The sequence below is a fragment of the Microdochium trichocladiopsis genome (assembly GCF_020744255.1).
Source record: "Microdochium trichocladiopsis strain MPI-CAGE-CH-0230 chromosome Unknown B0I36scaffold_1, whole genome shotgun sequence".
NCBI classification, from domain to species: Eukaryota; Fungi; Ascomycota; class Sordariomycetes; order Xylariales; family Microdochiaceae; genus Microdochium; species Microdochium trichocladiopsis.
This window is the reverse complement of record NW_025763544.1, coordinates 3,223,937-3,245,989: the sequence shown is the minus strand read 5'-3', so window position 1 is coordinate 3,245,989 and position 22,053 is coordinate 3,223,937. Positions and strand designations below refer to the sequence as shown.

Below are 22,053 nucleotides of genomic sequence, written 5' to 3'. Positions count from 1 at the left end.
AGTCGTTGACATATCAGAGCATCGCGCGCATCGCGTGATTCCGTACTTTGGTATTCGATCGGACAATGTCAATCTGCTTGAACTCCATACAATATGCTACAGATGCGCCTGGCCTTTTGTGACAACTTCCTCCTGATACCTCCCTCCCACTATATAATCGTACACGGCGCCGCAAGGCCGGACGCTCGCGGCTCGATCATTTGTCTGATGTCGTTGAGCTCTGAGGATACCGCCGCGACTGCTGCTCGTCGGGTGAAAATGACGCGAATGCATTCCTGAATGCTTGCCGGACCTGTACAACGTGGATTCATTGGTCAGTCCATCGTGCTATTATTGTCGGGGGCACTGGTCAGAAGTGAACTGGGGATTGATAGAATGACTTACCCCCTCAAATGGCGGGTTTTCTGTTTGCCAGTCCATCCAGAATACTGTGTATACTCCAACGACTATTCCAGGAAATCCGTCAGCCACTATCTCCAGCCCTCGACCCCTACTTCTTTGTGACACATACGACCAGCGGAAGGAAGCACCCAAGCCAACCACTCCCCCAGCATCCGCTGGCTTCATCCGAAATATCACCATGCAAGGGAGGAAGAGGAAGACTCACAGGAAACGCTGAACAGCTGCGCAAGCCGCACGTACTTGTCCCACCGCGGCCGCGCGGTCGCCAGCTTGACGCGCCGCTGGTACCGCCGCTCGAACCGGAACTGCTCCTTTTCAGACAGCTTGGAGAAGTCTGGAGGCCAGACCTTTTTGGGCTTGTATTGCGACGAGTAGATGTTCTCCGGGCTGAGCTTGGGCGCGGATGCTGGCGCGGGGCCCGGCCCGCCGCGCAGCGAGGCGAGGCGTCGTACGAGGGTTGCGCGCATCGTGCGGGCGGAGGAGGACCTCTGGTGGTCTCGTTGTCGGGGGGTTTTGGCGTAGATGAGCTAGAGCAGTGTCGGTGTTCGTGGTCTGGTGTGGTCTGGTGAGGTTGGTTTGAAACAACCTGCCGCGACACTGTCTGGATGTGGTGCTGGGTCCTCGTAATGGTGTTCAATGTGGTGGGCTTGCAATGGGGCTCTGTGTGGCTCGTTTGAGTTGGGTATCGTCGTGAAGGTGGTTGCCGAATGGCACGACAAAAGTTGGAGGGGACTTCCCTGGCCGAGAGCGCGGGAGTGTTCCGCACCGAGGATGCAAAAGGCGGGTGCCAGCCACGGATCACTTGGAGGGCATGGAAGGCACTCAGCGAGGCACCTGGATGGGTGCAACGGCCCCCACTCACGTCACTGAGTCTACAAGGGGACAGGCATCCCCTCCCCGTCCAATGGCACCACAGAGGCAAGCTCCCTCAAGGTGCCTTTTCGTTGCAGAATGAGAATCATGTTGAGGCTCACTCAATAGCTCGATCAATCTGGCACCAGACTAGAACTAAGAGACAGCCGGCTCACGGCAACGATAGTGATTGAGCATGTGTAGAACAACTATCATGAACCTTTAGGCTGGACATTGCACCTACTGAATACAAGCGATCCGTCCTGGCACCGTAATCCATAACCGAAATCAAAGCAGTCAAACTCCACGATCCCATTCCAAGCTACCCAAAAGAAAACGTCGCAACTACGACTGCCCCCGCAAGTAAGGGCAAATCAAGCATGGCCGACAACAGGACAGACGGCGCCCTCGGCGGCGCCGGCAACGCTCGGGTGCCCGATGACTTTGCCCTTGTGGTGGCCGACCTTGGCATGCGTGACGGGACACTCCTTGTCCGGGTCCTGGCCCTCGGTGGCCGGGTGGTCGGGCGGGAGCACCGTCGTGACGGGCCCGACGACGGGGCACACCTTGTCGTCGAGCTCCTGCGCCTGGGGCTCCTTGACGAGCTTGCTGACGACCGGGCAGCGCTGGGCGTCGGTCGGGCTGGCGCCGCTGGGGATGGGAACCTCTGGGTGCTGGTGCAGGTTGCCGTGGTGCTCCGTCTTTGCGCCCACGACGGGGCACGTCTGGCCTGGCTTGGACAGGTCGACGGCCGGGTGGGAGGGCGGGAGGGTCGAGTTGGTCGTGCCGACGACGGGGCAGACCTCAGCGTTGTTCTTGGAAGACATATTTGTGTTGGGTTCAGAGATTTTGTTTCCTTGCTGTGATAAAGGTTCCTTGGCAGCGAAGCGGTGAGCCGGCAAATGTTGTGGTGACGAAGATGAGGCTCGAGATGTGTGACAAGCAGTAGAAGAGGAAGGTTGTCTGAAGCAAGTCCGGGCCTAGAAGGAGGGGCTATGGGACCTCTCAAGGAGGAGGATCTGCGAGACAACAGCAACAGAGCTAAGGCTGTGTGTGTGGCCTCTCTCCTTGCCTTCACCAGGCAATCAGTCCAAGCCAGTTAAACTCTGACCAGACCCGCCGTCCAACTCAACCTTGCGAGGGCGCAGCCGTGCATTACTTGTCACACCTGACCGCGCACGCCAGGCGAGGCAAGCCATGTCATACGACCGGATCTAGTCCTTCTCGCGCAGGATTGACGCCCTCGTCGCCCAGGCAGGACTTTTCCCAAGCGTTACAGTGTTCCGTGAAGGTGTTTGTGCAAGCACGCTAACGTCACATGTGTCTGCTGCACACTCCCTGCCATGCATGACGGAGCAGGCTTGGCTGACGATGCACCAGTGACAAATGGCCACTCGCTGGTTGGGCGAGGGCCTGCCATCGTTCCCACCCTGGTCCCGCTGATCTGGGGAAGCAGCCTTAAATTGGGGGGGGGGGGGGGGGTTGTGCATCCATGCAGCCTGGGCATTGTGAAGCTGCTGTCCATGCGCAATCAGGCACACTAGTTAGTACCTAACAATCGTACAAGCAGACTCGCTTGTGAAATGAGAAAGTCTGCATTACACAAAGAAGATAATCCAGGCGATGCGCCTTCATCCCCTAGAAACAAGCGAGCATGTCTTCATCGCCCTCAACCCCAAGGAAGGGAGCGCCGAGTTGGCAAGAGACCCAAGAGTCTCGGCCTTTACCCCCCCAGGAAGATAGACCTGTCCTGTGTTTGGCGCACCGCCTCTTCATCTGCTGCGTCCCTTGGCTCGACAACTTGCAAGATCCTCAATGACAGGCTTATGGATACCAAGCGCTTGAAAGAGGGGTATATATTTCTAACGCTAAGTAGCCAGCAGAAGGGCCCAGGTATAATCTCCAATGTACCTTGGCATGCGTCTAAATCTAATCGCTGCTAGGACATCTCCTGATGCCAGTGCTGGCGCTCAGGGTCGTGTCAGGGAACAGCCGGAAATATACGGGAGCTGCAACGGATGCAGTGGATATAATATGTAAGTTGAAGCTCGACCGGTGCGCTAGAAGCACACGTCGTCCTGGTAGTCCCAGGACTCAAAATCATCCCCGGCTGAAGACGTAGTGCACCGCCGCCCGCATAATATCTTGAGATGGATAGTGAGGAAGCTGATGAGGGGTAACTTGGCGGTTGTCTAACTTGCCAGGAGTTCCTACCTCCGTGGTGTAGCTAAATCTTGTAAGTATAGCGGACCGTTTAGTGAAGGAAAAGGGTCGGCGGGGTGACACGTACCATTCACTAGTTGCCTCTGTTTATTGAGCCAGCTCTTCGGCATATCTTGGCGCCGTTGGAGGACGACATGGTTGCTTTGCATCCTGCTGTTCAAGTCGTACCACGCTGACGTGAGGAGTGCGTTCTCGCGCTGCAGGTGCTTGATCTTCTGATCCCGTTGGGCCTGTTTGTGATGTCAATACAAAATGTCTGGATAAAGAATTGCGCGAGGCAACAGACCTTTTCTGCGACAAGTTCCGAGCCAGAACGCAGTTCCTTGACCGTGCGCTCTAGCTCGCGGTTCTTGGTTTCCATCTCGTCGATGCGCTGCAGATAATTGTAAGTGATGGTAACAAACCGTCATGTATGACCCGCGACGTACCGATTTCAGCGTGTTGTGGCGCTGCTTGATCTTCTCAAACTTCTCTTGGGTCATGAACTCGCCCGGCCCTTCAGGCTGTCCCTGCAGCTGTCGAGCAAGCTCCTCCTTCTGCCGGCGCACCTCGTCCCTGTCGACAAGGGTATTAAGAAGTTGAGTCTGAGCGTTCTCATAAAGATCCTTGAGCGACTTGAACTCGGTTCTCTTGGCATCAAGTTCGGTACGCAGGGAAACTGCCAACATGCCGTCCGTCCGCTTCAGCTCATCCAACTGCTCGAGTGTCGCCTTCTCGACGGTGCTCACTGTATGCCATGGTCAGTTGACTTATTTACCCATCTGGACAGCACAATCACTTACAGTCGCCGCGTGCGGCAACGAGATCACGATCTTTGTCGGCGAGCTCCTGTTGAGCGGCTTGCAGCTTGAATGTGAGAGCTTTGACTTCGGCTTGCTCTGCGAGAAACTGTGTCCTCAGCTCGTGGTAACCACTATCCCTGTGGCGTTGTCAGTAAGGCATTTGAGGAAATAATCGAGACCGGTAGTCTTACCTGTCTTTGCTGAGTGCATCAATCTGCTTCTGGCCCAAGATGTGCTTCTCGGTCATTTCGTTGAACTTTTCTTGGAGTGTCCTGTAGGAGGACTTGAGATCCTCCATTTCCACAAGCAGCTGTCCTTTATCACCCTCGGTTCCAATGCTACTTCTGAGGAGTGTGTTCTCTGCTTGTAGTCGCTGGATCTCAAGGTCCTTCATCGACACCGCTGGCGGGTTCTCGCTCAGCTCATCCTCGAGAGAGCTCGAACCAATGGCAGGCCGCATTTCCAAGGCAGCGGATGGATCCACCATCATGATTTTCTCTTGGAGGTCCTTGACGATTTGCTCGTCAGATTGTGCACGCTCTTCCAGGACTTGCACCCGCATCCTTAGCGCAGTGTTCTCGCTGGTCCACAAGCTCTTCTGGTCGCGGAAACTGGCATACTCGAGCTCGTACTGCTGCATCTTGTTCGAATACTCGGAGGCCTCACGGCGGTATTGCTTGATCTTCTGGTCGGCTTGGCGGAGCTGCTCTGTGATGCCTGCAAGGTCGAACTTGTCGTTCCTGAGGCTCTGCAGCTCCACCTCTTGTTCCCTGAAAGCCTCTACCTTCTTGCGATAGTTTTCCGCCATGTTCGCCTTCTTGGTCAAGTCGTCAATCATAATCTTGAGTTCTTGATTGTCGTCGGCCAGAGCGTCTGCCTTCTTGGCCCTTGTTTCCAAGGTCTTGTTCTCCCGCTCGAGACGTATCATCTCGTCACGCGAAGTCTCGATCCGCTCTTCCAGGTTTGCAATGACAGCTTCAGCATCACGCAACTGCTGCTGTAGACGATGCTTGTCGTAGTTGCCCATTTCAGACTCGATCTGCTTGCGCAGCTCTTCGTTCTCGTCCTGGAGCTTGGCGTGCTTGTCCATCATCTCGTCATGGTTGTCTTGCAGACGATCTAAGCGCAACTTGAGGTTCGCTGCACGGCGATGCGCCTCTTCAGCTTCGTGTTGCCAGTGTGCCCGCTCCTGCTCCAGCAGCAGCTCATTATCATTGTCATAGTCATCACCGGTCTCCTGGCCCGCAGGCATGCTAGAATCTGCTCCATCGGCCGTATCGTCCGACTTGATGAGTTCCTGAGCTCCCTGTATGAGAGCCATGATGGTGCCTCCGCTGGCTTGTAAGTCGGTGGTGATAAGCTGAACATTTTCGTTACGCTTGTCTAGGCTCTCCAGCATGACTGAAGCACTCAGGAGTACCGTCAAAACATCGAGAAGGCGCTTTGGGTCACCATCGATGCGGTGCGAGTCTATCCTCTCGGCAAGGGGTTTGATGTCGGGGCACTCCCTGCTGGCGAATTTGTTGAGCGCGGCGCATATGATATGCAGCCCACGCGAAGTATGATCTTGGTCATCGTTTGAGGCATCTAAGTGTTGCTCGAACCGCTCGCCATCGTACTGCTCGTCTAAGATTTCGAGGAGGTGGTGGAATACAATGCCGTCAGATAGGTCGGATGGGGACTTGGCTCTGTTCTCGACAGCTTTCTTTGCCCGTTTCTCGAGCATGAGATTTGCCTTGAAGACACGACACACGGTCAGTAGGATATCCAGGACAGACCGCTAGTCTTTATAATTGCGGGATCGGAGGCTCACCCATTCGAGCAGGACCCCTTGGGTCGTCGCGTTGTAGGTGAAGAGAGGCATGTTGAGGATGTGGTGGTGGTGGTGCAGAGTGGGCCTCGGTATCCCGAGAGATGTCGGCACTTCGGACTCGGCTAGGTAGCTGTCTGAAAGGCGGCGAGGAGAAAGACGTTGGAGGAGGTCATTCTACATGTGCAAGGTCGATATTGTTGGCGGACAGGGAGGGGCGCGCTGGACGATTTGTTGTAGCCAGGGAGGTTCAACTTGGTTGTGTGCCCTTACGTGCCGGAGGGATCAGGGTAGAGGGGACGACGTGCGGGAAGCGATGCCGTAGATAGTCTTTTGGGACTGGATGAGACACGATATGAAGGGAGTTGCGAGGTGGTTGTCGACGGCGGTGACACGAAGTGCTGAATACGCAGATCGAGGGGGTCCGTTATGCACAATGCAGATGCCCAAGCCGAATGCACTTTGACGTGTCGAGCACCCGTGGCAGATCTTGGGCTATTCTCCTTCAGGCATAGCGCCAGGTTCAGGGGTCTTTGACTCCAGTACTTACGGCGCCCCTGCCCGAAGGACAACTAGGACCCCCACCTGCATCTGGTGAGGCAGGAATTGACAAGCACACAGTACGATCACGGCAGAAGCTCATATAGGAGATGGAGGACGATATATCACAATTTACACTTTCGCCTCCAGCACTTCTCCTGCGAGGCAGTGACTTCAGACTGACCAAGTACCGAACGAACAGGGCCATTACTGCACACGATCCTAGCCCCACTCCTCCATGACATACAAGTCTGCGGTCCGTCGTTGTCTGCCTTTATGCAATGTCGTGGCCTTGTTTGACACGAGTCACCGGTTCATTTGCCAGCATCTCCGCGCAGGACAATCTCGGCGACACCCTGGTTCGGCCCAAGCCAGTGCTTCTTCCCCCATAAGAACCATGACCCGATCGCCCCAGCGATGACGGTCGCAAACACCGGCCCGCTGTAGTTCATTCCCGTGGCCGTAACGGGAAGGGTTGTCGGAAATGGCAGCCAAATCATAGAGTAGACGGTATAAACGAGAGCGAAAATATTGACAGGGGTACCGATTCGTCCCATAGACCAGTCGCTCGTCTGGAGCCCGCTGGTCAGGCGTTTGTGAAGAGCTACCCCAAGAATGATTGCATAGCTGAAATACGAGCCGAGCGAAGACAGAGAAGTGACAGCGCCAAAGGCAATGTAGGTCCCAGTCCCAAGGTTAAGCAGCGACAAAAGGGCGACAAGGAAGCATGTCAGCAGCACGGCCCGCATGGGAACACGATTCTTGGCGTCAACATGGCCAAAAAATCGTGGCACTGGAGAAATCAGTGTCAGTAAAACAATAACAAGCACCTCCCCGGCCAGCTTCGGGTTTCGTTGGTAGCTTGCACAGATGGGACAATAAGGCCACCTTACATCCCCCGTCTCGAGCCTAACCCCAGGTTAGGAGGGTCGTCGAAGAGAATGATGATATGCCGCAGCCCAGACAAACGAAGTTGATGCCGGTTGTGATAATCGTTGCGAACGATCTGGACCCAGTCGCTGTGCTTATCAGGTAAATATAAGGGTTGGAAGACATAAGCAGATCCTCAACAGGAGGCATGCAGGCCTACAACCTCAAGATTAGACTTGTGAATCTTCTCAAGTAGGGCCCCAGTTGGCTTCAAAAACGCTTACAATGTAGGTCACAAGCATCAGGAGCCCCAGAAGGCCCGTTGGTAACAATCGACCAGAACATAGCTTGCGGAACCGCACGCTTGTCGTTTTCGGTCTCCTCTCCCATGTGAATTACACACTCGAAACCTACAACGTCGTTGGCTTCGATGTTGGCTTACACCATAGCTAGATTATCAATCCAAACTTCCAGACGAAGAGCCAGTTTTGTGTCAGCGTGCCGATACTCCACGAAACGTAGTCGTTATCCCAGGTGGAGTATTTTGTCCTACTTAAGAAGAACTCTGGGGAGTTTCGCGGCGCCATAACCCACAGCGCGACGAAAGTGATTACAAAAAACACGAGATTAAGGACGCCAGAAACAAGTTCGAACCAGGGTACAACTTCGAAAACCCACAGGTTAAGGACCGTCAGAAAAGCCATTGTCGCCAGGAAGATTAAGGTTGTATGCCAGCCTCCCGGTACGTAATCAGGGCTATTAATCTGGATTCTTGCTTCCAAATTAATGACGTTGCCATTCAAGATAGAAGCTAGTGTCGCAACGAATGCAAGCCATGTAGCCCAGCCTTGCAGCCAAGTCAAGAACAGTCTGTACTTCTCTGGTGAATAGGCATAGGTCCAGTAGTACTGGGCGCCGGCGATAGGCATGTTCGACGCTAATTCTGCAAGGCAGGCGGTTTGCGCGAGAACGCCGATGAATACCACAAGATAGTTGAACAGGAAAGCGACCGGACCGCCATTGAAGAGGGCGTAGTACATATTGCTGTCAGGCATCATACCGCGGGTCAGTCATGACTGGTCAATGCGTAGATACAGGACCATGAGGTGTCAGAAGTTCTGATGGGTACTTCCGTTCCCAGACCAATTCATGTCACAAACATGAGCGAGAAAGCAAAAAGCTGCAAAGGAGAAAAGAGTCTTCTCGTCCGCGTTTGTTTCTCGATGAGCGACGCTTCGTCGGCGCGTCCGGTCTGGTCGTTCTGTTCAGCGACCTTGACAACCGTCATTTCTAACTTGACCGCAGCCATGGCTACGCGTGACACAATTTTGTTAGATCCGCCAGCATTTCCGGCTCGAATGTAATTTGGGTGCCGTTGGTTGCGGTGAAGCCCTCGGGTGGGAAGGCTAGTATTGTGGCTGATGAGACACTGTGCTTCCGTCAGTGGCAAACCCGAGTTGAGTGCTCTAGGTATTCGTAGAACAATGTGGGAAGGAGGGCAACCAGGCTTTTAATCACAGAGTGACCTTTTGGCCCCATGTCGCACAGCATCGCCAAGATAGCGAATGCGACCTCACCTGGTCGGATCACTGACCCCCCACCAAGGCGCAGACAGCAAGGATCTGACATGCCAGTCCTGCTCGATAGATCCGTGGCAAGTTCTGATATATCACAAGCCTTGGCACCAGTATTGCTACAAGTTTTGGAACTTGGGATTCCAAAGTCAGCATTTGCAGCCAGTATCCAACTTCCGAGGCCATATCTATACCCAGGGAGTTGCTCGGCGGATCAAGTCGCATCAAGAGCTTGCCTCTTCAAATTTATCGAGTCTCTACTGAAGCTCATGTAGCTGTTGCATGGGTACTGACACCTTCCGAACTTTGATATCTACACCGTGCCTTGGCCATCAGTGACTGTTCGTTGAGGTACGTGATATGATTGCAACCCCGCTCGTCGAGTGAAAAGTCGCGATTCTGCGGGCCGAACTCTAGCACATGGTCGTATTGGACTGATAGAATTGCTAGTTTGTCTGATCTGACTGGTCCTTGGCACTGATGGCAAGGAAGCAGATACTAGGGTGCAATCAACTGCATACCGACCCCGGACTCATGCAGGACGATCCTTGTCGACCGGCTTGGTGCCGACCATTCCACACCCGCATCGCGGCACGGTCCGAGTCTGCAGCTTCAGTTGTCAGCATAGGCAATCTGTTGCCAAGACTTTGCGCAGTCAATATTGACGCATGCCTTTCACAATAACTCGAATTCAAAGGCACCAAGTCTTTTAGAATGGCTACTGTACTTGTTCACATCGTGTCTGACGGCGAGGATGCAGATGAATGAGTTCTGCCAGCGTTGCCCTGGCTTTTAGCCATGAGTATGCGCAGCTCCCAGCCAAGTGACAAGTCTCGTGGAGTTACGCACCTCTAGATTCTGAGCATCTCACGGCTTTATGCTTCACAATTTGATCTGTGGAACGCCAATCTGGCGAGGTGGCCTTCTTCAACATTGCACCACGGTTTCTAAGGCTATGCTGGCTGCAAACAGCAATCAGCGCAAAAAATGTGTATGGAGCCTTTGGGCGCTCAGATGGAGCCAGGCTTGACACACGAAGAAGAGAGAAACTGGATACTCTTTGGAATCGAAGGGTTTTCTTCGAGGTGCTGCACAGATGACATGTATGTATCCGACATAGAACTACGGGACCAATAATACACTACTCTGCCAAGTCGGTCAAGTAAATAATTCTTGGCTTCCCGTGGCAGAATTACGCACCCAGAATGCTTCCTGGCCAGATAACCCCAACCCGAACATGTACACAGACCGAGTCATATTTATTTTAATGCATGATTGAGTCAAGTTTTAGAATCTAGGAAATAATTAAATTGATCTATACACAATAGCGACTATGGTTTTGTCTTTTGAAGTGCCATTGGGAAACTCATACTTTTGCAGGCGCGACACTGATGTACCGTTGTCCGCGATTCTGCAATCGGCGAGCATGCCTCGGCAATATGAGCATTAGCTGCGCTAGCTTTTACTGCAACGCAACGCAAGGGCGAAGTGCTCAGTTGGCGCCAGTAGACTTCATGACGATTTCCGCCACGCCCTGGTTGGGGCCAGACCAGTTGTGCTTCGCCCACGCGAACCACGATCCAATAGCACCAACCATGAAAGCCACGAATACGGGGCCGCAGTAGTTCATGGTCGCAGCTGTGACGGGAACGGTGACAGGGAAGGGCAACCAGATCATGCAGTACAGGGTGTAGACCAGGGCAAAGATGTTGACGGGCAGGCCAAGACGGCCCATGCTCCATTCAGCCGTCTTCAGGCCCGTTGTAAGCCTTGCGTAGAGGGATACGGACAGGATGATGGCGTAGCTGACGTAAGAGCCGAGGGACGACAAGGAAGTCACGGCGCCGAAGGCGATGTAGGTACCTGTTCCGATGTTGAGAAGGGCCAGGAGCATGACAATGACACAGGTCAGGAGAACAGCTCGCAGAGGAACGCGGTGCTTGCCGTCGACGTGACCAAAGTAGAGGGGCACTGTAGAGGACGAGTCAGTCTATGTTCCCTCCCATAGCAATGAAAAGGATCGAGGTCTCAACTTACGTCCACCATCTCTAGCCCACGCCCAGGTGAGACGAGTAGTGGAGGAGAACGAAGACAGGCAGCATCCCACGCCGATGATGGTTATGCCGGTAGTCAAAACGGTCGCCACGGTTGGAGAGCCTACAGCTGTCTTCAGCAAGTAGATAAAGGGGTTCGAGGATGCGAGAAGGTCCTCCACAGGCGGCATGCAGATCTAGTGATTCAATTGTCAGTACTTGTGTCATATTGTCATGACGGCAGCAGCAAAATGACTGGGACGTTCGCTTACAATGTAGGTAATGATCATGACGAAACCGAGAACACCATTCGTGACGATGGACCAGAACATAGCCTGCGGCACAGCACGGCGAGCATTCTTGGTTTCTTCGCCCATGTGGATGACGCATTCAAAGCCTGATGCAGTAACGTTGATTAGTTGAGAAGCCATGGCAAGGGCGAGATGACAGCGCTTCAGTCAAGGGATAGACTTACTGATGAACAACCAGATCTGGGTGAGCATGCCGACGTTCCAAGATACGAAGTCGTTATCCCAACCGGAGTAGTTCGTCCGTGTGAGAATGAACGAAGCTGGATTGCGCGGAGCCATGACCCACAGGGATACCAGCGTGATGAGGAAGAATACCACATTCAGAATACCAGATCCCAGCTCAATCCAGGGCACCAAGCCAAAGAACCAGCAGTTCAAGATGGTGCAGAATGCCAGCATAGCCATGACTATGACGGTGGTGTGCCACCCTCCATTGACATAGTCGGGGAAGTTGATCTGCACACTGGCCTCGAGGTTGACAATCGTTCCGTTGATGACCGAGGCAAGACCTGCGACGAAAGCAAGCCAGGTTGCCCAACCCTGGATCCAGGTCATGAACATCCTGTACTTGGGAGGGGAGTACGCATATGTCCAATAATACTGAGCACCAGCGATTGGCATAATCGAAGAGAGCTCGGCAAGACATGCCGCCTGCCCCAAGACGCCAGCAAAGACAATGATGAAGTTGAAAAGATAAGCGACCGGTCCACCGTTGATCAAGGCAAAGTACATGTTGCTGTAAGCCGACAGGTGTCAGTCATCTATTTCGATCTTCCATGGTACAAAGTCGCGGTAGACGCTAGTGGCACGGTTTACTTACGTTCCAAGGCCTCCCCAGGTGATGAAGTACACCAGCGAGAACGCAAACAGTTGCGACGTTGAGAACAACCTGCGCGTTCTCGTCTGCTTCTCGAGGAGGGATGCGTTGTCGGCACGACCCGCCGAGCCATTCTGCTCGGCGACCTTGATGTCGGCCATCTCAAACTTGGATTCCGCCATTGCAGCGACAACAGGCTTGAAGAACTGATACCAAAAAACGAATGCAGTAACGAATGAGGCTGAAGGATACCGGTGAAGATCACTTCGAGTCCTGTGCTTCTCAAGGTAAGGGCCAAGAAGAAGTTGGGGATTGGAGAGGAAAATGAGTGTGCCAATGACAAACAACTGCAGCTGAAAAGGACCTTCCAACCATACGAGTTGGCAGCCCCTTGTCCACGCCACAACATGCGTTGCCCGTCTTCCATACCGAACTAGCCCTGCCCTCACATGGCTGAGGTGGTGGAGTATCGTGTCGATGCAACAGGAGGAGACAGACCCTTGACAGAGAAGAGTTCTCGACCCTGGGCGGAAGTGCCGCAGGGGTTACAGGCCCTTGTCTAGGAGCTGAGGAACTGACTAGTGCACACGCAGCATGGCGTTCCATAGTGTCACTCGATCTCTGCTCTCCGCTTGTCATGAGTAGACCGGAATAGCGCCCGCTTCCCCCGTGTGGTAGGTACGGCTGACGGCGCCTCCCATCGAGAGTGCTGGGGGTCGATGATCGTGCCAGAATTTGGTGTACGACATCTTCCAAAACGTGCCATGCCAGCAAGGTGCTGACCGGAGCATTCGATGCGACGGCCTATTCTCCAAGAAGGGCACGAGCAACCCGTCTGGCTCGATCTGACACGAGGACTGATTTCCCGCTTGTGGAGATGCCGGGACTGCAATGAAGCGCGGCAATGGCGGAGGACAGCGGAACAGCGATGGCCCTAATACCAATCCCTGTCACGGGTTGCGCCGCGGTTGGACGGGATAATCTGGAGGGCATAAAAAGTCAAGGAAGAAAACTCAGTTTCGCGGCCTATTACACTAATTGGGAAGTGGCTCGAGTGTTCTTCAGACATGGAGCACAACCAACTGCATAGGACCCTGGATCGTCAGGCCACAGACCCCTGCCCACCGGTCTGTCCAGGGCACGGCCCGCTGAAGGTTCCTGGAGCAGACGTTCCATTTCTGAGCGACTCGGCCGACATATCTCTCTGTGATATTAACTTCGGGTCCCTGGAGTCTCCGAGTCTTGACACTGTTCCAAGAAAAGCTTGTGGCTCGACCACCCCAGCTCACCGGGCGTATGTCGTCAGGGGCATGTTGGCATTTATGCTGTGCGTTCAATCTCGCATAATTCACAGCTGGAACCCGCACTGACACCGCCAAGGACCACAGCCTTGCGTGTTCGCATTCTCATTCACCCCGACCGCAAATAGAGTTTGCAGGGTTTCATCCGCGGTGGTCCAGGAGGTCGCCCGACCTCTGTCGGTGCGAGGGCCTCGTGAGATTGCCAGCCACGGACCAAGGCATTGTGACCCCCCTTGGACAAGCTTCGCGTGACTCAGGGATAATTGACTTGGCAACAGCAACAGCGGCTGGAAGGGCTTGTTGCCCCGGCATGCAGAATTTCTCCGCATGCTCATCCATACGACGTTGAGCGATGTCCGAAGTCTCTGAAGTTCCGTCCTCGACGCCTTCCATGCATGTTGAAAGCGTGAGGTAGCAGTGCCCAGCAAACTCCCTGCCGTCTTGGCTGCTAGACTTGCTTTAGGGTTTTTTCGGTCTCTGGGGTGTTGTGGGATCGAGCGGGTGCGCACTGCTTCCCACGATCGGGTGCGTGTTGTTGGCATGAGCATATTCCGACAAGCTCAGGCCCTTGCAGCTGTGCTCGCCAAGCCCTCTGAAAGTATGTTGGGCGCTGCCTTGCCGGGCTGAAGACACGGGGTCGCTCATCGATCGACTGATGATATATGCAGCGGTGTCGTCGTCCCAGTCCAGCAAAGTCGACGGACGATCTTTACCAAAGTTTTGCCCTGTGCTCGTTCCCCCTCGTCATGGGCATAGATCTGCGGTGACTAGAGCAATGGCAGACTCTCAAGATCAACTGGCGCCCTTCTTCTCCGCCTCCTCAAACGATCAGAGCGCCGTCCTCGTCACCGTCTCCATCGTCGCGGCTGCAGTGTCGGCACTAGCCATCGCGGCTAAGCTCTTCTGGCGCCGGAACATCTACTCACTCAAAGCATACGACCATGCGCTGCTAATAGGCGCTACTTTCTTGTTTGCGTACACGGGACTTGTGGTCTACTCCGCGGACCTGGGCGTGGGAAAGCATCGAGAAGACGTCGGCGACGAGCATCTGGTACTGATTCGAAAGGTAAGCCATCCCCTCCCTCTATCCGGAGATGCCTAATGAGCTAGGCTAACTCACGATTGCCGGCACCAATAAGGTCCAATATGCCGCCACACTCTTGTGGATCGTGATAGGCACGTGTACGAAAGTGTCCATGTGCCTCTTCATCGAATCGATCAACACCTACAACAACATCTTCAAAGCAAACAGGATATTGATCGGAGCAGTCGGCGTGTTAGGTCTCAGCACTTTCCTCGCCAACTGCTTCCGGTGCAGCCTCCCTTCGCCATGGCTAGCAGAGTCGACAGAGTCCTGCCCCGCCGCGACCTCAATCTACCAGTTGACCATCGGGGCGAGCATAGCCACTGACGTACTGATATGCGTGCTGGCTGTGCCGATGATCTGCAAGGTGCAGATAGCCACCAAGACCAAGGTCTTTGTCATCTTTCTGTTCTCCATCCGCATCGCGTAAGTCGACCCTCCCATCGCCTCCACCAGCCTCACTCGTTCTTTTGAGACCATGTCCTGACAGTGCTTTGTTGCACAGCTGCGTCGTCACAGCCCTCCCCGCCATCCTAGATACAACGCACCTCTACAACCGGCAGGACATCGACTACACCTGGCTCTCCCTCAGTCCGGCAGTCTGGCTCGCCGCGACTGCCAACTGCTTCGTCATCACGAACTGCGTGCCGAGTCTCAAGGGCTTGTTTGACAGCTGGCTCGGCAACACGTTGGGTATTGACATCGACGCGCCGTACCAGCTCGAGCGCATGGACGGCAAGAACACGTTTGCGGCCAAGGCGTACGAGACGGGTTGTGGAGGCAGCGGAGCGAGCGGCAGCGGCGGAGGCAGCGGCGCCCACGCGTCGTCCAGGCCCAAGGATAACAGCAGCGCCGTGGGCAGACGCTCTGGGACGTTTGTTGGCTTGCGGCTGGGGCCGGCGGCACAGAATGAAGCTGCGTGCTTCTCTGACAACACTGGCCACCACCGAACCCGGTCCGTTTCAGCTGAGAAGGGGACAAGCCGTCGCCGTGATGCTGATCGCATCAGCGACAGTGACGAGGAGAATGATGCCCACGAGAGCGAGAGTGTGAAGAGACTGACGCGCGGGATAGTCATACAAGAGGAGGTCGAGGTCCGGTTTGACCGTCCAGGCAAGGGGCGGGATCCTGAGTGTGATGACCGGCGCTCCTGGTCGGCATCGACATAATGGTAGCCTGTTTCTTCCATCCAACAAGAATGGTCAGAGTTTTCTGATCACCCAACTCAGGTCCGGAAGCTGTTGGGCTCTTTCGTACACCGACGAAGGACGTATGTACGGTGCTCAGCAGAGCCTACAACAGCTTCAAGCCCGTTCAAATCTGAATGTCACTATTAGACACAAGATTCACAAACCGTGCATCAACCATACACGTGCACATACATGAATGATATACTATTTACGACCTATTTACAATAATTCCAAGCGCAAGTGGAGGCTACAGCTAGTCTCAGTATTGACCGGAAGATAGAGCTTGCCTTTGGTTGTCGACTTGTTTGATGAATGACAGACTGAACTCCGGAATCTTCCCGCATTCACTGGATCATGTGTCGTCGCTTTCGTTCTTTTGGTCTTCGAAATCATATTTGGGTATCTTGCTGGTATGGTGGCTTAGCCTGGGCCTTGATGCCTTTAATGATCACTCCCACAAGCTTGTGATCTAGCCGAGATCTTGCTCAAAGCTCAAGCAAAAGAGAGAGAGAGAGATGAGGCTGATTGCACCAAGCGTTGTTTACAGACTCTCCTGCTGGGTGCTGACGACCTGGTCCTCCTCAACAACGGCGTTGAACTCGGTCTGCCACACGGACATGGTGGTCTCAAAGATCTTGGCAGGCGCTTTGGCAGCAAAGCCCCTGGAGTAGATGACGACAGTCAGCAAATACGTACTTCGGAGTAGATCTCGGTGGAGGCAGTGCGGGCGCAGTGCTTGACGGCCTGCCGGAAACAGTCCGGCTTGATGCACGCTACACAGCAGAGCACCAGCTAGAGATTCCTCGTGTTGCAGACACCACATGGTCAAGCTGGGATATGGGATGGGTCATCGCGCTTACTTGATGAGCTTGTACTCGTGGGTGATGATGCCTCCGGCCTTGCGGATCTCGTCCATGGCGTTGTCGATGATATTTGTGGGGGTGTCGAATGGGAAGCTAACGATGACGTTCTTGGATGGGGCATCGACGGCCAGCGCGCCAGAGGCGGCAGCTAGGACGGCAGTGACGGCAGTGGAGAAGCGCATCTTCGGGGAGTTGTGATATTGTGGAGAGGATGGAGCGGTGTTTATTGCTGTCGAGGTTGTGAGGTATTAGTCTTGCTCGTGGTTGTTGGCGATGGATGATGTAGAGGAGAAGGATCCCACACGACGATGTGGCGGTCGCATGAGCAGCTTACGGGCCCTCCAAGGGTGGTGTGACGAAGGTGGAGGGCCTAGCCGCATGCAATGCGCAGTGTGGGCCCACCAAAGCCGGGGTTTGCTGGGGCGGGCTTAGCCCAGAGAACACTCTAAATGGTGAGTTTGGTGGAGACCACCAGCGGCACAAATATGGGAGCCTGGACACACACACCATCATGCAACCAGAAACCAGAGCAAAGCTGTCCGTTTCGCAGGCACTTCTACTCACTTGCGGGTGCCTGATTCGTTATGCCCAAGCAGATTCTTCATTGTGCCAAGCTGGGCAACTTGCATCGTGCTGCCATTCTGATGACCATGTCTGTGACTATTACAGGACCTGATTGGCTGTGCGTTCCAGCTTCCAAAAGTGGAAGGTACGACCCGGCACGAATGGGAAAGTCAAGTGCTGGAGCCAAGCAAAGTAGTCCCACCTTTTCTTCACCCTCACATCACCACCATCAAGGAGACTCTCGAGATCATCCCTCTGGCCAAGGAGCTAGTCACGGAAGCACGAGCGAGGAGGTGAGTGAGTTGCAAGAGTGAGCCAGCTGGTCCGGATTTCAAATCAGAATCATGCCCCAAATCGGATGTATTGCGCAATGAGGTAGGCGCATCACTACCGCCTTTCATCAGGTCATTTGTTTATTCCAAAGCCATGGCCATCCACCCGAAAACCTAGCACATTATCAGATGATGGAATGGTAGGCCCAAAGCAAGAGAAAACCAATCACAGCCGCCGTAAATCAATAATTGTGGAAATACTACGGCATGGCGATATGTTGTGAAAGAGGTGAGACAGCATGTTCATCTTTGTAAGATCATAATCAAACCCTCCCTATGCTAGCACGTTGTGAATCTCTTTGCTCTCGAGAGCATTCCTGCATCCCAAGGGCCCAAAGTTGCTTGCGGCTGCTCCGGCCATGAATCACCCATAGACTTTCCACGGCGAACACAAAGTTGACGCAGCAGTCGTGCCTGACGAGTCCTAATCAGTGGTAAGACATCGTGCCTAAGCCTCATCCTCATCCTCATGTTTGAGGGCCGACGATTCCTTCTTCACAGCAGACCTCTTGTCCGTATCACGCTCGTCCTCGGGTTCTGCCTTCTTGACGCGGGCCTTGCGAGGAGTCTTGGGCTTGGGCTTCGCATCGCCGTCTTCAGCCGCGTCGCTGTCGGTGTCGCCCTTGCGCTTCTTCGGACTGACGGCGTTGGGCATGTACTTCTGACGTACACGCCACCACTTAGTATTGGCAGCTGCCTTGGTGGCCATGCCGGTCATCACGCGGAGCTTCTCGAGGTCAACCTGTGACGAGAATATGTGAGCTGGACTCCTGCATTCCATCTCGGCCGAATGCCAGTGTGACCTTGTCGTGATATTGAGATCCTTACCTTAGGCTCGTTCTCGAAGCACTGCAGGACAGCGATGAGGAACTCAACATCTTTTTCACCTCCGGATGACTTGGTGTCCGCTTTGGTCGGGGTAGCTGGTGCCATTGTTGCTAGATTTCTTGGTTTCGTTGTGCGAGTTGTCGTGTGTGAGTGGTTTGGTCGGGTAGTTGACTGGGAAAGGGGCTGCACGAGACTTGACGTGGTTCAGAATGTGAACAAACAAAGATTGTAATCGAGATAGGTACGTGTTCGCACTACCAGCTGGGCATTGGTTGCGGCTGGTCAAGGGAACAATGTTCGTGTGCAAAGCAGTTGCTGTGGGCAACCGCATGTGTCAATGCTCAAAGTGCCTGGGGCAGAACTGAGATGGAGAACTGATGGCATTCATTCTGTGACAACACTTCATAGCATAGAGGCAGGACTAGAAATGCCCAATATGATTATATAAGTAAAGGTGATCTCTGATGATCGCGCAGATTGAAAGGAAAACGACACTGATGCACCCAACCACCAAGTAACTTTACTTTCAGCAGATCACCGCTGGCAGTCCTTAACTGGAGACGGGCAACGGGTATGGGATGAATGACCAGAACAATTATCCTTGACTCTCCCTGTGTATTAGACATAAGCATATCCTGAAAATAAGCACAAGATGGTAAGCATGCGCAGGCAGGACTCTTAATACACGGCCGTGCGAATAGCCGTGCTAGGCACCGTAGACATTCGGGCTATCTCTTCACACAACACCAGGTAGACGTCCAACGACACTCCTACGCAAACCGCCACATCGGACATACAATGTGGAACCTACAGCCATGACGACAGTTCCCTCACCGAGGGAGTTCCTCACATCTGTCGTAAACACTCTCTCGGCATACAACCCGGCCGAGCACCAAGCACACCCCAATCAGCAACACCAGCGCCACCATCACCACTACGCAGACCATCCCCCATCAAACCCTCTCAAGCTCATCCCAAACCCGCACCGTGCACTCCTTTCCACTCTTCACGTCCTCTATCCTTCCATTCTTCTGCCCGCTCTGGATCTGCTGGACAGACGCCTGGTCACACGGGTTGTCGTCGCAAATAGCAGCAGCAGTAACAACAACGACAGCACAAACAGTGACACCAAGAACGCCAGGCCAGAAGAGGCATCACTACAACGAACCCGGACATTCCACCTCGTCCGCTCCGCGCAGCAACAACAGCAGTCCACCACCACCTCCCGGCGCCGCCACCATCATCACAACCACAACACGACACTAGACAGCGTGTCGATAGCAGCCGCACTCGCAGGAAGCGGCCGTGGCGCCACGACGATCCCGGCCGCCCCGGCACCGGCCCCGGCATCGGGCGGGAAAGTCTACGTCGTCCGCCTGGACGCATGGAACTGCTCGTGTGCGGCGTTTGCGTTCTCCGCCTTCCCGCCAGAAGCTACGAGCCGGTTCCCACAGCATCAGTCTGGTCCTGGGGCAGCAGGCAGCAGCGCCCAAACGTCATTACTGGCAAGGCTGAAGTCCGAAGGACCCGGCGCTGGGCAGGCCCGAAGCGATGACCACGATCTCGCAAGCAGAACGAGAGCGAGTGATTCGGGTTATGAGATCTTCCCAGCGGCATCGCATGATGAGCATGGCATACATGGTGACGCCGCGCAGACGAATCGGTCGTGGGAGTGCGGCGGGTTTAGTATAGACGGTCTGCCCGGGAGCGGGATCGTGAACGTGCCGTGTTGTAAGCATCTGCTGGCATGTCTTTTGGGCGAGCGCTGGTCGAGCGTACTTGGTGAATATGTTCAAGAGCGAAGAGTCGGCCGGGAAGAAGGCGCCGGACTGATGAGTGACGTGTAGACCTACCACTTCATTATTGCTACGCGGATGTCTGGTGGCATATACGAGATGCATTTCGATCAACGGATGCACGCAGCTACATGCACAGGCAGAGCCTCCGTCTATTCTCTAGCATCTGCTCTTTCATACGAGGCCCAAGTGCACAATTGAGCCTAGCACTCGTGCCTATGGAGATGTCCCTCATCTGTGCGGGACTGCGGCGTCTTACTTCTTCTCTTTCTTCTCCGCAGAATCAGCGGCTGTGCCATTCGTGCCGTTCTTCTCCTTTTCTTTCTCGTCCTTGGCCGCCGCTGCCGCCTCTTCCTTCTTGGCCTCCTTCTCCTCCTGCTGCTGCCTGTTCTGGATCTTGTTGTCGATCAGATCATGGAAGGCCGTGATGGCGCGGATCAGACTGCTCAGGTAGACGGCAAGCAGCTGGTCGTTGGTCTTGACGTTCATGGCGTAGGACAGTTCGCTCGTTTGCGACGACTTGCCATCCGAGCCTGATTTGGGTGTCGACAGGTTGGGCAGGAGGTTGAAAATGTCCTGCAGGTTGCCGAGCACAGCGTGGTTTACTGGTAATTGGCCATCCTGGACTTTCTGAAGGTATACTTGGATCTCCCGTAGCCGGAGGTGCAGCCCTTGCAAGGATTGCAGCTGATTTGTGATGCGTGTGGATAATGTGCCGATGGCAACGTCTCTGATATCGCGAAGCAGGTGCTCGACACCAATCTCCTCCGCCTCCTCCGCCTCGATCGTGGATGGGGTGTGTACGAAGGTCTTGGCCGTTGTTGTGCCATCCTGTGAAATCGTCAGTTCACCAATGTCGTCATGTTGACACCGTCGAACGTTCGACGGGCACTCCAGCAAATGGAAATAAATCTTACATCCTTGATCTCCTCTACCGCGAAGTATGCATCTGTCGGCACACCTGACTCCTTGGGCTGGACATCAATGATGACGAGAAGCGGGTTTGGCGTGTATCTTTTGAAGAGCTCGTTGATCTCGAGATCGGAGGCACGCAGCTTCGGGCCAGAGTGATACCATCCTATCAGTTTCTCGCGGGCGTTGATCTTCTTGAACATGTCGTTCATGTTCTCGACGTAGTTGTGGTCCAAGAACCAGACGGAGGGGTCGTCATTGTCCTCCTCAAAGGGGACGGCAAAACTGTTTGACACCCTCACAACCTGGCCATCGTTCTGGCCGAGCAGCACACCAACTACTCGCTTCCTTGTGCCCTTGGCCGCGCGGTTGTAGTGGTCGACGACGGAGAGCAGAACGAGCGGGGCAACGGTGACGTTCCTGCTAACGAAGGACAGCGTCTCGGCTGTGGTCGCAGGCATCTTGTGAGAGGTGTGTCTCAAGACACAGTCGGCAAGTCAGGTCGTCGCTCCAAGTAGTATGCTGTAGGCTTATGGTTTCTGCGCAGGCAGAGTGGCGGGTGCGGCGGTGACGTGGTTGTGGTGATTGTTTGTGCCGATGATGAAGCTCGGAGGGCGGAATCGAAAGCTCAGGTACGGAAGGCTGTCAACGTAAGTGGTGAGGCTGCCTTCCGCTGCCCGCCAGCCCACCACAGCATGCGCTTGCAAGCAGGGGAGGCACGAGAGCTCGATCCCTGATCCGGAATAGCGCCTTTAGGACGGCCGTGGAGCTGCTGCCCGTGCGAGGCGTTGGCGCCACACTGGAGCAGTTGATGCCGCTCAACTGTGGCTTGTGTGCACGATTCGTGGCTGAGGCTTCCCACAGCGAGGGACGGGGAGCCTGACGCTGGCTCAGCGACATGAGGCCTTCCATGGGCTGGAGCGGCAGACTCAACTTTGCGCTCGTCCCATGTTTCCGCAGCATCTTCAC

General features: G+C 54.5%; 10 protein-coding genes across 10 annotated transcripts; 2 read left to right on the top strand and 8 right to left on the bottom strand.

Annotated features, from left to right (window-relative positions):
* Positions 1-70: 70 nt before the first annotated feature.
* B0I36DRAFT_311070 (uncharacterized protein) lies at positions 71-1,223 on the bottom strand. The gene is made up of 3 exons (XM_046152327.1): positions 608-1,223; positions 385-446; positions 71-292 (listed from the first exon to the last, which is right to left on the bottom strand). The coding sequence occupies exons 1-3, from the start codon at positions 867-869 to the stop codon at positions 197-199; spliced, it is 420 nt and encodes a 139-aa protein (XP_046018654.1). The 5' UTR covers positions 870-1,223; the 3' UTR covers positions 71-196.
* A 405-nt stretch (positions 1,224-1,628) lies between these two features.
* Positions 1,629-2,081, bottom strand: B0I36DRAFT_344317 (uncharacterized protein; the record flags this gene model as incomplete). The annotated part of the gene is made up of 1 exon (XM_046156249.1): positions 1,629-2,081. One exon carries the CDS (start codon positions 2,079-2,081, stop codon positions 1,629-1,631), a length of 453 nt encoding a protein of 150 aa, XP_046018653.1.
* Positions 2,082-3,464: 1,383 nt separating this feature from the next.
* On the bottom strand, positions 3,465-5,985 carry B0I36DRAFT_233682 (uncharacterized protein; the record flags this gene model as incomplete). Its single annotated transcript, XM_046149246.1, has 5 exons — positions 3,465-3,707; positions 3,764-3,850; positions 3,906-4,204; positions 4,260-4,396; positions 4,451-5,985. 5 exons carry the CDS (start codon positions 5,983-5,985, stop codon positions 3,465-3,467), a joined length of 2,301 nt encoding a protein of 766 aa, XP_046018652.1.
* A 684-nt stretch (positions 5,986-6,669) lies between these two features.
* B0I36DRAFT_391454 (amino acid/polyamine transporter I) lies at positions 6,670-8,582 on the bottom strand (the record flags this gene model as incomplete). Its single annotated transcript, XM_046161416.1, is given in 6 exon segments — positions 6,670-7,402; positions 7,503-7,511; positions 7,524-7,695; positions 7,810-7,889; positions 7,988-8,523; positions 8,557-8,582. The coding sequence occupies 6 exon segments, from the start codon at positions 8,580-8,582 to the stop codon at positions 6,924-6,926; spliced, it is 1,302 nt and encodes a 433-aa protein (XP_046018651.1). The 3' UTR covers positions 6,670-6,923.
* A 1,963-nt stretch (positions 8,583-10,545) lies between these two features.
* Positions 10,546-12,375, bottom strand: B0I36DRAFT_234184 (amino acid permease; the record flags this gene model as incomplete). The annotated part of the gene is made up of 5 exons (XM_046149283.1): positions 10,546-11,024; positions 11,091-11,283; positions 11,359-11,483; positions 11,562-12,133; positions 12,218-12,375. 5 exons carry the CDS (start codon positions 12,373-12,375, stop codon positions 10,546-10,548), a joined length of 1,527 nt encoding a protein of 508 aa, XP_046018650.1.
* Positions 12,376-14,290: 1,915 nt separating this feature from the next.
* On the top strand, positions 14,291-15,768 carry B0I36DRAFT_234415 (uncharacterized protein; the record flags this gene model as incomplete). The annotated part of the gene is made up of 3 exons (XM_046149306.1): positions 14,291-14,581; positions 14,655-15,025; positions 15,105-15,768. 3 exons carry the CDS (start codon positions 14,291-14,293, stop codon positions 15,766-15,768), a joined length of 1,326 nt encoding a protein of 441 aa, XP_046018649.1.
* A 202-nt stretch (positions 15,769-15,970) lies between these two features.
* Positions 15,971-16,928, bottom strand: B0I36DRAFT_379530 (uncharacterized protein). Its single transcript, XM_046160773.1, has 2 exons — positions 16,650-16,928; positions 15,971-16,451 (listed from the first exon to the last, which is right to left on the bottom strand). Exons 1-2 carry the CDS (start codon positions 16,832-16,834, stop codon positions 16,331-16,333), a joined length of 306 nt encoding a protein of 101 aa, XP_046018648.1. The 5' UTR covers positions 16,835-16,928; the 3' UTR covers positions 15,971-16,330.
* A 1,068-nt stretch (positions 16,929-17,996) lies between these two features.
* Positions 17,997-18,481, bottom strand: B0I36DRAFT_344311 (uncharacterized protein; the record flags this gene model as incomplete). Its single annotated transcript, XM_046156248.1, has 2 exons — positions 17,997-18,290; positions 18,377-18,481. 2 exons carry the CDS (start codon positions 18,479-18,481, stop codon positions 17,997-17,999), a joined length of 399 nt encoding a protein of 132 aa, XP_046018647.1.
* A 644-nt stretch (positions 18,482-19,125) lies between these two features.
* B0I36DRAFT_12796 (uncharacterized protein) lies at positions 19,126-20,325 on the top strand. The gene has a single exon (XM_046148153.1). The coding sequence runs from the start codon at positions 19,192-19,194 to the stop codon at positions 20,221-20,223; it is 1,032 nt and encodes a 343-aa protein (XP_046018646.1). The 5' UTR covers positions 19,126-19,191; the 3' UTR covers positions 20,224-20,325.
* On the bottom strand, positions 20,095-21,637 carry B0I36DRAFT_12793 (26S proteasome regulatory subunit rpn-8). Its single transcript, XM_046148152.1, has 2 exons — positions 21,090-21,637; positions 20,095-21,003 (listed from the first exon to the last, which is right to left on the bottom strand). Exons 1-2 carry the CDS (start codon positions 21,543-21,545, stop codon positions 20,428-20,430), a joined length of 1,032 nt encoding a protein of 343 aa, XP_046018645.1. The 5' UTR covers positions 21,546-21,637; the 3' UTR covers positions 20,095-20,427.
* Positions 21,638-22,053: the final 416 nt, after the last annotated feature.

Coding starts and splice junctions, on each gene's coding strand:
- B0I36DRAFT_12793 (XM_046148152.1), bottom strand. CDS start 21,545: ATGCCTGCGACCACAGCCGAGACGCTGTCCTTCGTTAGCAGGAACGTC. Junction 21,004..21,089: donor CGGTAGAGGAGATCAAGGAT/GTAAGATTTATT, acceptor ACGATTTCACAG/GATGGCACAACAACGGCCAA.
- B0I36DRAFT_12796 (XM_046148153.1), top strand. CDS start 19,192: ATGACGACAGTTCCCTCACCGAGGGAGTTCCTCACATCTGTCGTAAAC.
- B0I36DRAFT_311070 (XM_046152327.1), bottom strand. CDS start 869: ATGCGCGCAACCCTCGTACGACGCCTCGCCTCGCTGCGCGGCGGGCCG. Junction 447..607: donor GCAGCTGTTCAGCGTTTCCT/GTGAGTCTTCCT, acceptor TTCCTGGAATAG/TCGTTGGAGTATACACAGTA. Junction 293..384: donor AAAACCCGCCATTTGAGGGG/GTAAGTCATTCT, acceptor CACGTTGTACAG/GTCCGGCAAGCATTCAGGAA.
- B0I36DRAFT_379530 (XM_046160773.1), bottom strand. CDS start 16,834: ATGCGCTTCTCCACTGCCGTCACTGCCGTCCTAGCTGCCGCCTCTGGC. Junction 16,452..16,649: donor CACGAGTACAAGCTCATCAA/GTAAGCGCGATG, acceptor CATCTACTCCAG/GGGCTTTGCTGCCAAAGCGC.